Source organism: Dama dama, chromosome 8 (assembly GCF_033118175.1).
Source record: "Dama dama isolate Ldn47 chromosome 8, ASM3311817v1, whole genome shotgun sequence".
NCBI classification, from domain to species: Eukaryota; Metazoa; Chordata; class Mammalia; order Artiodactyla; family Cervidae; genus Dama; species Dama dama.
The window spans coordinates 43,067,305-43,081,291 of NC_083688.1; the positions used below are offsets into that span (position 1 = coordinate 43,067,305).

General features: G+C 37.7%; 1 protein-coding gene across 13 annotated transcripts in view; it reads right to left on the reverse strand.

Moving 5' to 3' along the window:
* The window catches only part of CARF (calcium responsive transcription factor), a 67,022-nt gene extending 53,330 nt beyond the window's left edge, over positions 1–13,692 (reverse strand). For 3 of the 13 annotated variants that reach the window (XR_009693873.1, XR_009693874.1, XM_061148981.1), the window contains exons 1-5: positions 13,594–13,689; positions 9,021–9,184; positions 8,402–8,523; positions 1,593–1,704; positions 897–1,124 (exon numbers count right to left, since the gene is read on the reverse strand). Coding sequence is in view for 9 of the 13 variants with exons in the window: in XM_061148981.1 (XP_061004964.1) it covers positions 897–1,124; positions 1,593–1,661 (297 nt within the window). In the remaining 4 variants the exon portion in view is untranslated. The other 10 variants (XM_061148974.1, XM_061148982.1, XM_061148973.1 and 7 more) reach the window with 10 other exon arrangements.
* Between the last annotated feature and the right edge of the window lie 295 nt (positions 13,693–13,987).

Here is a 13,987-nt window from a genome sequence, read left to right on the forward strand (position 1 = left end):
AGCATAACTGATATTTGAAGTTAAGATTTTAAAAGTAATTTTTATTACTGAATTAAAATTCATTGTAGGAAAATTGGCAAAAACAACCAAAACAGATATATTATTCTTCATATTATTGCTAATATAAGTATATTATTGAGCCATTTAGAAGTTTTTCTCAATTTTATTTCAATCAAAACCATCTTTTACCTCTACTACTCAACTTATGAACTTGGTCATAAATACTTCTGGCTAACAGTTTAAACCACCATTTTCAACTTTATACACTGTTATTCACATGACATCTACATACTGACCTACAGAATCAATAAGGGTATGTCTAAATTCCATCATTTCATTGGTACTTTCATTGCTTTCTTTTTCTTCAAGAAAGTACACCAGCATGTAGCATGTAAATCAGTAAATAAGACACTGATAGAGCAAATAACCTTGAGTTCTGTTAAATGTATAAACAAAAAATAAATCTAAGTTATACGTAAGCTCTGGCACTTTAGCACTAGTGACCAATTACGTTACATTTCCAACTGCTCTCAAAGCACAAGTTTGCCTAGATAAGGTGGTAGCTGGGCTACATTGGTTTGAAGTATACTATTTGTAGTTCTGAAAGGAAATCATCTATTTAATTTCATTTCTGATTGCACAACACAGTATGCATTAGTCCCCAACCAGGAATCAAACCTGAGCCTGTGGCAATGAAAGCAAGGAGTGTTAACCACTGGGCCAGCAGAGAATTCCCAGGAAATCTTTTAAAATCCTTATATAACTTAAAAATGAGTATCATAGAAACAGTTCTCAAAGGAATGTAAATCAATAGTGTCAAGAAATTAAGGTCATCAAGTAAGACTAATACATTTTGCCAAACAGCAGAAAATTGGTTATTTTAAAAACCTACTCACCATTTGTGCGTTAGAATCCCCCAATGACTGAAGCTCATATTGAATAGGTTGCCCATTTTGGTCCACTAGATGGAATTGCTCTGCAGAGAGGGTCTGTGTCTGAGTCAGGGGCCCTGGTATATTCTGAGATGAGAGTGAACTGTCCTCTTCAGGAGTAGTAACGGGTAAAACTCCAGGCGAACCATCTTGTCGAAAAGAAGGCTCACTGGGGTCCATATAGGTTAGAGGCTTTTGCAAAGAACAAAAAAGTCACTTGAGTGTTTGTAAAATATGTCACAATTTTTTAAAACATAGAATGCTTATGATTAAAAAAATGGAAACATTCACTTTTCAGTTCATTATTCACTTTACATTTTGTAAGTGTTATCAATTCAGACTGATACAGACAGAGTACTTAAGTGAAACTGTTGAATTTTATTATTATTTTACTGCAAATTGTTCATGGGAATACAACGTGAAATGATGAAACATAATTCAACATGCAGATTTTTCTTTATATATAAATCTTCATGTATATATCATTTTATTAAGTTCTATATTTAAAATTAAATGACAGGATTATGGAAAATTAAATGTTAAAATTCTTGAATATATTAAATATAACAGTATTCTTAAGCATAAAAAATTATCAAATGGCATATTGTTTTCCCTTTGAATGGAAAAAAATTTCCCAGTTGAATCCCTACTTCAAAATACCTGAGAATCTGTTTCTGACTCTTCAGAATCATTATGGTTGACTTTTAATGAATCAACAGATTGTTCCATGCTGATATCATATTCAATTCCATTTTATTCTGTTGTTTAGTAGCTGAAAGAGTTTAAATGCCTGATCAAATAAAATACATAATATTTGTATAAAATGTTTGTCTTAAATAAATTCCTCATCTCTCTGTATTACCCCATACAACTTAGGTTAAGTCATTTATACCCTATAAGATTAAGAAAATAAATTTGTTAAATGATTTGCAAAAGTACCAGAGTAAATTCAAGGCAGAGCAAAGATTAGTGTTATGTAGTTTACTCACCCTATCCTTAATTACACTCATGTACTGGTTTATTAAGATTGTTGGTATGTGACAGATACTGTTGTTACATGCTTTCAGGCACTTCTAAAATTCTCATTTTACAAAGATTTACTCTAAATGAAAATGTTTAATTTTATGAGATGTGCCATATGATAGCATTAGATAATTCTAAAAGATATTTTGGTGCAGATGGAGATTATACACATACAACTCTTACCGTAACATACAATTATACCACTTAACATTGGAATGACAAGCTTTGAAAAGGAAGAAATATGTATTCCAAAATATTAGGTCTAGTACAGTACTTTTCAACAGGTGGCGATTTTGCCCCCACATATACCTCCAACATCCCCTACTCCCTGGGGATATTGCTAAATCACTGTATGTAAAAAAATAAACTTTGACCCTTACCTTGTATCAAAGATTAACCTGAAATGTATCATAGCCTATAAAACTATAAAACTTCTAGAAAAAAGCAGTAGAGAAAATCTTTTTGACTTTGGGTTTAACAGAGATATCTTAAACAGGACACAAAAAGCATGAAATATAAAACATAAAAGTCGACAAATTGGACTTTTTTAAAGTGATGAAATGTGCTCATTACAAATTAGGAGAATATATTTGCAGAACATATACCTGGAAAAAACTTTTTCTGTATTCGAACTCTGTAAAGAAATGCCTTGGCTCAATTATAAGACAACAATCCAACCAACAGTAGGCAAAATATTTGAATGGACACTTCACTAAAGAAGACATAAAAATATAGCTAGAGCAAGACAAATGCTATATGACGTCTCTCATATGTAGAATCTTTAACAAATGCAAGCTCACAGATACGGAGAACAGACTAGTGGTTGCCACAAGCAAGGGGGTTGGCAGTGGGAGATATGGATGAAGGGGGTTTAAAAAAAACAAAGGAAGAAAATTCCCTGGCAGTCCACTGGTTAGGACTGAGTGCTTCCACCGCCAGGCCTGGGGTTCGATCCCTGGTTGGGGAACTAAGATCCTGTATGTCAAGTGGTGTAGCCAAAAAACCAAAAGAAACCTTTCTAAAAAAAAAAAGTCTTATCTTTAAAAAGCAATCACAGTGCCTGTAAACTAAAGCCAGTATGAATTTTAAAATTACCTTGAAATTTTTGGTTACGTTATTGCACTCTGGACAGTGCTGTAGTTAAGGTAAACAAGAAAATGTATTACTTCTTCATTAATTTTTAAAATAAAAATTGAGAAAGTTTTGTCAGTAAAACTGTATAAAACAGTTGAAGACAGTGTTCTGTAGTCAAATGGTCTGGGTTTGAATTTCAGCTTTATACTTAGTTAACCACTTTGAGATTTAGTTTTTCTTTTCTGCAAATTGACAATTATACTGCATCTCACTCACAAGGCTGTTAAAAAGATTAAACAAAATAATGTATGCAAAGGACTTGGTGCAATTCCCAGGACACTGTCAGTACCTAATAAATTATTCTTACTACCTATAATTATGCAAACTAAGATTAAGAATCTAAGTATCTATAAATAATTTGATTCTTGAAGACAAATATCTGTTAAGTATCAGTCATCTCATTGATGTAATTAAAATTTACCTGGGCTTAGTATAAAGCTTCTAAATGTACTTTTCTATACTATCTTTAAAAAATTAAAAAGGTCTTACATTTCCAGATGACTAACAAGTTCTATTTCAATATTACTGTTTTAAATTCACCATCTTGCATGTAGTAAAGAACAAAAGGTCAGTCTAGATTTGATGAAAAAAACCAATATGTCAACTTTTCTGAACTCCAATTACTAGTTCATTAAAGATCCCACTCAGTTCTAAGATTTTATGTTCCTAAGAGCTGATTATCCTGATGACTTCTAAAATTAATTTAACTGTCATTTATTGACTGACTTCTAAGCAAACACCCTCTTCCAACAACACAAGAGAAGACTCTACACATGGACACCACCAGATGGTCAATACCGAAATCAGACTGATTATATTCTTTGCAGCCAAAGATGGAGAAGCTCTACACAGTCAGCAAAAACAAGACTGGGAGCTGACTGTGGCTCAGATCATGAACTCCTTATTGCCAAATTCAGACTTAAACTGAAGAAAGCAGGGAAAACTATTAGACCATTCAGGTATGACCTAAATCAAATCCCTTATGACTATATAGTAGAAGTGAGAAGTAGATTTAAGGGACTAGATCTGATAGACAAGGAGCCTGATGAACTATAGGTGGAGGTTCATGACACTGTACAGGAGACAGGGATCAAGACCATCCCCATGGAAAAGAAATGCAAAAAGGCAAAATGGCTGTCTGAGGAGGGCTTACAAACACCCGTGAAAAGAAGAGAAGCCAAAAGCAAAGGAGAAAAGGAAAGATATTCCCAGTTGAATGCAGAGTTCCAAAGAATAGCAAGGAGAGATAAGAAAGCCTTCCTCAGTTATCAATGCAAAGAAACAGAGGAAAACAACAGAATGGGAAAGACCAGAGATCTCTTCAAGAACACTCGAGATACCAAGGGAACATTTCATGCAGAGATGGGTTCGATAAAGGACAGAAATGGGATGGACCTAACAGAAGCAGAAGATATTAAGAAGAGGTGGCAAGAATACACAGAAGAACTGTACAAAAAGATCTTCATGACCCAGATAATCACAATGGTGTGATCACTCACCTAGAGCCAGACATCCTGGAATGTGAAGTCAAGTGGGCCTTAGAAAGCATCACTACGAACGAAGCTAGTGGATGTGATGGAATTCCAGTTGAGCTATTTCAAATCCTGAACGATGATGCTGTGAAAATGCTGCACTCAATATGCCAGCAAATTTGGAAAACTCAGCAGTGGCCACAGGACTGGAAAAGGTCAGTTTTCATTCCAATCCCTAAGAAAGGCAATCTGAAAGAATGCTCAAACTACCACATGATTGCACTCATCTCACACGCTAGTAAAGTAATGCTCAAAATTCTCCAAGCCAGGCTTCAGCAATATGTGAACCATGAAATTCCAGATGTTCAAGCTGGTTTTAGAAAAGGCAGAGGAAGCAGACATCAAATTGCCAACATCTGTTGGATCATTGAAAAAGCAAGAGAGTTGCAGAAAAACATCTATTTCTGCTTCAATGACTATGCCAAAGCCTTCGACTGTGTGGATCACAATAAACTGTGGAAAATTCTGAAAGAGATGGGAATACCAGACCACCTGACCTGCCTCTTGAGAAACCTATATGCAGGTCAGGAAGCAACAGTTAGAACTGGACATGGAACAACAGACTGGTTCCAAATAGGAAAAGGAGTACATCAAGGCTGTATATTGTCACCCTGCTTATTTAACTTATATGCAGAGTACATCATGAGAAATGCTGAGTGGGAGGAAGCACAAGCTGGAATCAAGATTGCTGGGAGAAATATCAATAACCTCAGATATGCAGATGACACCATCCTTATGGCAGAAAGTGAAGAGGAACTAAAGAGCCTCTTGATGAAAGTGAAAGAGGAGAGTGAAAAAGTTGGCTTAAAGCTGAACATTCAGAAAACTAAGATCATGGCATCTGGTCCCATCACTTCATGGCAAATAGATGGGGAGACTGTGGAAACAATGTCAGACTTTATTTTTGGGGGCTCCAAAATCACTGCAGATGGTGACTGCAGCCATGAAATTAAAAGACACTTACTCCTTGGAAGGAAAGTTATGACCAACCTAGATAGCATATTAAAAAGCAGACACATTACTTTGCCAACAAAGGTCCGTCTGGTCAAGGCTATGGTTTTTCCAGTGGTCAAGTATGGATGTGAGAGTTGGACTGTGAAGAAAGCTGAGTGCAGAAAAATTGATTCTTTTGAACTGTGGTGTTGGAGAAGACTCTTGAGAGTCCCTTGGACTGCAAGGAGATCCAACCAGTCCATCCTAAAGGAGATCAGTCCTGGGTGTTCACTGGAAGGACTTATGTTGAAGCTGAAACTCCAGTACTTTGGCCACCTGATGCGAAGAGTTGACTCACTGGAAAAGACCCTGATGCTGGGAGGGACTGGGGGCAGGAGGAGAAGGGGACTGCAGAGGATGAGATGGTTGGATGGCATTACGGACTCAATGGACATGGGTTTGAGTAAACTCCGGGAGTTGGTGATGGATAGGGAGGCCTGGCGTGCTGCGATTCATGGCGTCGCAAAGAGTCAGACACGACTGAGCGACTGAACTGAACTGAACTGACTGAATGTACACTGAGTATAAAAATAACTATTCAAACAGAAAACTTTCACAGAGTTTAGATCCAATTAATTCAAGTCCTACTGAGGGACTTAAAATTGAAATAACTGCTGTTGAGAATACAATTTTTTTTTAGTAAATTAAATACATTGAGATATTCACTGTCTAGACATGATGATATTAAGAAATATTTTTGATTCTTGCCTGGGAAATCCCATGGACAGAGAAGCCTGGTGGGCTACAGTCCATGGGGTCGCAAAGAATTGGAAATAAAGGAATCTGGATTGCCCTTTCCCAGTGGTCCGAAAATCTAGGCTGTGTTCAGAACCAGAAAGCAGAAACCCAAAGTCCTGAGGCAGCTGAAATAAAAACCTTTGATTGAAAAAAAAAAGAAATATTTTTGAGACTTTATTCTGATTTTTAAATATCAGCACTATTAACACAGAATAAAGATTATGAATTTAATTATCATAGCTAAAAAATAATTTAATGCTTATTGAATGCTTATCATATTTTTTTCGACCCCCACTGACTGTAGCCTGCCAGGCTCCTCTGTCCATGGAATTCTCTAGGCAAGAATACTGGAATGAGTAGCCATTCCCTTCTCCAAGGGAATCTTCCCAACCCAGGGATGAAACCCTGGGTTGCAGTCAGATTCTTTACCATCTGAGTCACCACAGAAGCTCATTTAATAATTACTAGCTAGAATTATTAATAATTACTCTTATTCTGTGATATAGGACCTAGTATCAATAATTTACAGAAAAGTAAATTGAGGCTTGCCATTCAAAGTTATAAGGTTATCATTTATTGCGCACTTACCACAGTAAAGCACTAGGCTCAGTGTTTTATACATGTCACTCTATTTAATCCTTTCAACAGCCCTGTGATTCAGTTACTTGGTCCAGTTTTACAGGTAAGGCATTAAGACTTACTTGTTGTTGTTAGTCACTTGTTGTAAGTCATGTCTGACTCTTTGTGACCCCATGGACTGTAGCCTACCATACTCCTCTGTCCATGGGATTTTCCAAGCAAAAGTACTGGAGTGGGTTGCCATTTCCTTCTCCAGGGGATCTTCCCGACTCAGAGATGCAACCTGCATCTCCTGCGTCTTCTGCATTGCGGGCCGATTCTTTACTGTTGAGCCACCAAGGAATCCCTTTCTTCATTAATCATGGCTTTAAAGTTTGGTTTTGTTTTTTGATAGGTTAGCAAACTAAACGTGCTAAAGAAATTCTTCACTCATTTCTGTTCTCAACTATTCCTGGTTGAAATTTAATTATAGGCAGTCCCTAACACACAAAAGCCCTCCTGCAAGAAATCTAAACATCTCTGATCCCATGAGAAAGCTAGAATTCTAACTATGCAGGAACTGCAGTCACTGAGAAAATATACTGTAAACAGATCCAAAAGTAGACCTTAGGACAGAGAGGTAAAAAGTGAAAACAGCTTAGGGGAAAAATTCTGAAAATTTACTCTCAGTTTTCTAATATGTGCCCTGATTCCATTGCAAACCATCCCTTATTGGTTTACTTACACTTTTCTTCATTTACTTTCCCTTACCCTATTTGAAATTTGAGATATTCACTGTCTAGACATGATGATATTAAGAAATATTTTTGATTCTTGCCTGGGAAATCCCATGGACAGAGAAGCCTGGTGGGCTACAGTCCATGGGGTCGCAAAGAATTGGAAATAAAGGAATCTGGATTGCCCTTTCCCAGTGGTCCGAAAATCTAGGCTGTGTTCAGAACCAGAAATTTTCATTGGAGTTAAAAAGGAATTTTTTCTTAAAAAGAAAAACTCTGGAGAGATTATCAGTCATTAACAAATTTGTGTATATTTATATAATAACTTTTTTCCTTTAACATGTGTTAGAAACAACTACTCTGAAAAGTTGGAACTTGGAGGTTAGAAAGCAGGTACATTTGAGGCTCAGAGCAAATGTAAAGGGGATTTTGGAGGTCTGAGTGAGATGCTGCAGTGAAGAGGGAAGGCAGGATGAATGCCCTGGAGAAGTGCACTAGTGAAAGTGAAAGTGAAGTTCGCTCAGTTGGGTCCCACTCTCTGCGACCCCATGGACTGTATTCTCTGAATTCTCCAGGTCAGAATACTGGAGTGGGTAGCCCTTCCCTTCTCCAGGGGATCTTCCCAACCCAGGGATTGAATCCAGGTCTCCAGCATTGCAGGCGAATTCTTTACTGGCTGAGCCACAGGGGAAGCCCCCACTAGTGAAGGGGTGGGATAATAATGCAGGACGCTTGCCAAATATAAACTACTTACTTCAGAACTTTGACCAGACTGGAATTTTCCAAATGGAAGAAAGGTAATTTCTTTCCTACTGTCTTCTGGGAATTCAAAGCTCAAAATTTTCCTTTATGCAGTATGTTTAGTATGGAGAAGTACTGCATGATAAAAATGGTTTTTGTGGTTATTATAAGAAAAAGTGGTTGTCAATACCTGTTGACCTGATTTATTGTTGAAACAGAGATTAAAAATACTTTTAAAATTACAGACATCCTTTTCAAAAAATAATTTAAATAAAGTGAAAACTATTACTCCTGCCTTCCCTAATTCTTCCATCAATTTGCATTATACTCCTCAATCCTGACAACTGCAGTGACTTAAAATACCCAAATTTCCCATCTAACCTCAATGTCAGTACATACTATAGATTATTATCCCTAAATTTCAATTAACCACCTCAAAGTAAAGTTTCAAAGAATGAAGATATTAAGACTAAATTGCTAGGAATAAAATGTTCTCTTCCAACTGGTAACCATAAACAAAACAAAGTACCTATACATAAAGTGTAATTTGACTTTTTCATTAATATGTAATAGACAATAGTTAACTTTTATAGAGCTGTTACTTTCAATTAGTCAAAAAATAAAATTATTACCTTCAGGCAGTAGCTCAAGTTTAAATTCAGGTCACACACATTCTACTATCCCCAGAAATACTCTCTTTTCCACTGAATTTCTTCCTTTGGGCAGCACTAAATCATGATGGTTGTGACTTCATTTATGCGAAAGTTATAATTATGTCTTCATAGCGGCATTTTTTCTGTAAAGAGAAGGTATTCAATGTATATTTATTTTCCTACACATAGAGAAATCTACTAGCTTTTGTTATGCAGATTTTACTGTAGCCATTACAAGTCTGGTATAGTTAACCCAACGATTAACTCAAAGTGAACCAAAGACTGGCACTACATTTATGGAAGACTACCATTAACAGGCAGCTATAGATGACTTAACTTCTCTGTGCTGGGCATTCAGACTAAGGCCTTGTTTCAAACTCACATTCTGTAACGACTACAGAAACAAAGATATTCACGGTAAATTGCATTTTTCTCCACAAGGGAAATATTTACTGATTGGACATATTTACTAATTCGGAGCCACAGAAGCTTGAGAATAAAGGCCCCCCCTCCTCATACAGCACCTCCTACAAAATCTTGGGATTAAATTGACAAGCTTATTTCCTAAGTGGTAATGGAATGGGATAAAGAGAACAGAAAGAAAAGAGAGTATTAAATCTATAATCTATTGGGTTAAAAATAATTGGAGTTCAGAACCCACACTAAGGCCATTAAATTTTGCTGGCAAACTGCTTTCTAGTATATTTCATGTCACATTTTAAAAAGTGGATTTTACCTTATACTGAAAGCAAATAGGAAGAAATTGTTAAATTAGAATGTTTTAATTCAATGTTTTAATTTTAATTCAATGTTTTAATTCAATGTTTTAAATTTAGAGGAAAAAAGGACTCTTTATTATTTATACATATGTATTGAATACACGGTAGAGGGGAAGACATTCACTCTGTAGTTACTCAAATCTCCATGCATTGTAATAGAGCTACCTCTGTTTTGATTTCGTTCAATAGCAAATTTATTTGTTCAAAACATTAAAGGTAATTCTCACTGTAAGTTCTAAAAACTTGTCTTAATATTTGATTGCTTTGTTGTTGTTTTCTCTAGAGACTTCTGTGTGGTAAAATTTATCTGTTAAAAACCAACAATCTAAGAGTAAATCCCAAAACAGGTTAATTGAAAGATGAAGCCACTTAAGTTTAGAGTTTCTAGGTACCTTGATTAATGTCCCAAGATTTAAAAGATATTAAAATCTTATATTTAAAATCAGTGTCTGAACTTTATTAAACTACATTAAAAAATAGTGCTCAAAAGTACTTTAGAAAATACAATTTCTCTCATCTTTTAGGGTAGGTAAACAACACAATGTTCCTTCTATGATGTAAACAAAATTGCTATGAATTAGTGGTGTCAAAAATTACATCAAGACTCCTAGTTCACAAATATTTTATAGAGTAATTTATTTTTTTAAAAGATGGACTTTGAAAGTTAGAATGTGTTAGAGCAACATAAAAATGGCGAATATACTCAAATACATATAAACAATAAACAATCTATTTCAATTTTTCATTTTTCAGTGAAAAAAAAAAATTCACAGTATTTCTTTTATTTAAGGTTTGCTCTCTCTACTGGAGAAGGAAATGGCACCCCACTCCTGTATCCCTGCCTGGAAAATCTCATGGACAGAGGAGCCTGGTGGGCTGCTGTTCATGTGGTCGCAAAGAGTCGGGCACGACTGAGGGACTTCACTTTCATGCGTTGGAGAAGGAAGTGGCAACCCACTCCAGTGTTCTTGCCTGGAGAGTCCTAGGGATGGGGTTGCACAGAGTCACACAGTCGGACACGACGGAAGCGACTTAGCAGCAGCAGCGGCCCTCTCTACGAACTTCCCTGTAATCTTGGTTTCTACTCATTTCTTACCCTATACATACCTCTTTTTATCTCTTTGCTCTTTGAGGGATTTACAAATTATTTCATTTAATCTCCACAATGATTCTGAGATAGACCTTATTATCTCTATTTATAGATAAGAAAACCAAAGGTGTCAAGTAACTTGCTTAAGATCACAGAACATTACAGCTCAGATTCAAAACTAAGAAGGAAAAAAAATCACCAAAACCAATAGGACTCCAAAACCCGCGCCGTCTTTGTATTAATATCATACCATACCATGCCATTGCATACAGAAAAAAAAAAAAAAGTTTAATAAAGAGAAACATTTTCCAAGTGTAGTTATCCAGACAACAAAGAGTTTTCATAAGGACCTTAGTAAACGAATCATGTAGGAAATCATTAGAACCAAAAGCTTGAGGTTAATGTTCTAATACAGTTAAGAAAAACACTCAAAAGTAAAAATACTAACTACTGTAGGTATTATATAAAGGAAACACCAAATATGACACATAAGCCACTGATGAAAAAAAACCAAAGCCCTCATACTAGGTGTTCACGTATCTTGGAACACCTTAACTAAAAGTGTTATAACTAAAAACAATATATATATATATATATATCTCCTTACATATCCATATAAGGGGCAGAATACTGTATCACATAACTAAAGGTCTCAGTCAAATGAAAAGTGTATTTTAGTTAATTCAACATTCTACTTTGCAAGTTGAAGTTTTATCTTATTAAGCACATATTTAGGTTCTGTATCTTACTGATCATAGAAAAACATTTCATTCAAATTAGGATGAACCTGTATTGAGTATCACAATAGTATTTTCTTATCGTGATAAATTTCAAATCAATGATAGCTAAAAATGAATTAACCCGATTACATATTTAAAGCTGTATTTTAACAAATAATATATTATCAACTAAAAATTATCTGAAAAACCTGTAAGATTTAGTTCAGGTTCTGATTTTAAATTCAGACAATTTTACTACTATAACTAAAGAATCACTTATGATTAAAGGCAAATGGTGTTTGAAACTGTAAAATTTCTTTTTACTTCTACCAAATTCAAAACTATGGATTAGGTAGCAAGACTTCAATTGAGAGTTTCAAGTTTCAGGTAGTCTCGATAATGCATACAACCCTCACAATGACAATGAATCACGTGGCTACCTGGCCACCGCTTCATCTGCAAGCCCAGTCCTTTCCTAGACCCATTAGCAGAGAGGTTTTCTCTTCTTATTCCCCTCTAACCATGAAGCTAGTCTTTCTTAAGCTGTTCACATCGGCAGAGCTCCTAGTTAAACTAATACATAAAGGACAACCATGGAATAGCTGACATCTACTATGAGGCGCTTAATCTCACTGCTGACCCAGATGTGGCACAGAGAGGTTAATAAATAAGAAGCTGAGGCAGGATTAGAACCCAGGCCTTCAGGTTCCACAGCCCGCATTCTAGGAAGGTGAGTAAACTGAAAATACTCCTAGTTCCATTATCACTGCGCTCTATTAACAGATTATTTTTCGCTTATAACTGCTCAAATTCCTTCTCATAGTCTGTGGTTGACTTAAACATCATATGTCTTTTGTAGTACCTCTTTAAGCAACGTAACAGAGGAACGCTTAAGTTGTCTACACCTGCACACAGACCGCTTCGCCCACAATCTTGCAATCCACTTGTGCCTTACTCTAAAATGCTGTCTCTTTAAGCCTCCCTCTTGAAGCTCTTCTGGTGAACGCCTTAAAAAGCGACTGTGAGAGCGGGATTGTATCTCTCCATCCATCCTCCCTGAGAAAAACAACTACATTCCATTAGAATAGTTCTCCAGACCGTTTGAGAATAAGATATAGGCCTCTGGGTAATGTTAAGACCAAAAAAAGTAAAAAACAACACCAACCAAAAAAAAAAAAAAAAAACGCAAGGAGAAGGTGTGGGAGGACACCTTTCGCCTTCCATAAGGAAGGTAAAAAAGTAAAAGTGAAGTCGCTGAGTCGTGTTCGACTCTCTGCGATCCCATGGACTCCTCGGTCCATGTAATTTTCCAGGCAAGCGTACTGGAGTGGGTTGCCATTTCCTTCTCCAGGGCATCTTCCCAACCCAGGGCTAGAACATGGGTCTCCCGCATTGCAGGCAGATGCTTTACCCTCTGAGCGACCTAAGGAAGGTATAAAGGATCTCATAAAGAGAAAAAGAACCCTGAAAAGCGGGGCGGAGGGACCACACAGTGGGCGCTCCCGCCCAGGGGTCCAGTCCTCCTCCTCCTTCTCCTCCGGGCCAGTGCGTCCTCAGGCTCGGCAGCTCTCCTCACGACACCGAACCTGCACCTCCGCCAGCCGCCAGTCCCAGGCCCGGGGCCCCTGCCCGGGCGGGGGCGGTGAGAGGGCAATAGGCCTCTTCAGGTGGGGCCCCGAACACGGCCCGAGGCGGGGCCCGGGAGGCGCCACTGAGGCCCGCGGCGCCCGGGGGCGGGGGCTGGCGGCTGCTCAGGGACCCGGCGGGTCAGGAGGTGACAGGAGGAGGAGGCAACAGAAAGAAGGGGGGGGGGGGCAGGTAGCGTCTCGCCCGCCGGCGTAGACAGCTCTGCCAAACCTCCGACTTCCCCAGTCCCGCCGCCGCAGAGCGCCCTAGAGGACGAGAAGGGAAGTCCACAAAGTGCTGGAGCAGAGGGGAGAAAATTCAAAACGAGTCTACTCAACCTCGTCTTGGTTCCGAGGCCCCGCCATGGAGACCAGTACAGTGCGCAGGCGCGGCCCTCCGGGAGCGCGCAGCGCAGCCGCTTTAGAAAAGATCCTGATCAGCCACCGTCGCGTTTCCTTTCTGATTGGTTTTTTTTTTTGTTTTTTTTTTTTTTTTGTATCCCCGCCTCTCACCTGGATCTAAAGCCTGAGGCTAGTAGCTAGAGCCTTTGAGAAATCTCGGTAGACTAAGAATCTTGATTGGGAGTATGCTTGAGAAATTAAACCCGGAAGGACTTTAGCAAATTAAAGCTGAAGGCCGAGGAAATATAATAGGTCGTTGCCTGGAGTCGGGAAGGTTTAATGAAAAGAAGATAGCCTGAGGGAAGCGTGGTAAAAAAGACTACAATTCCCA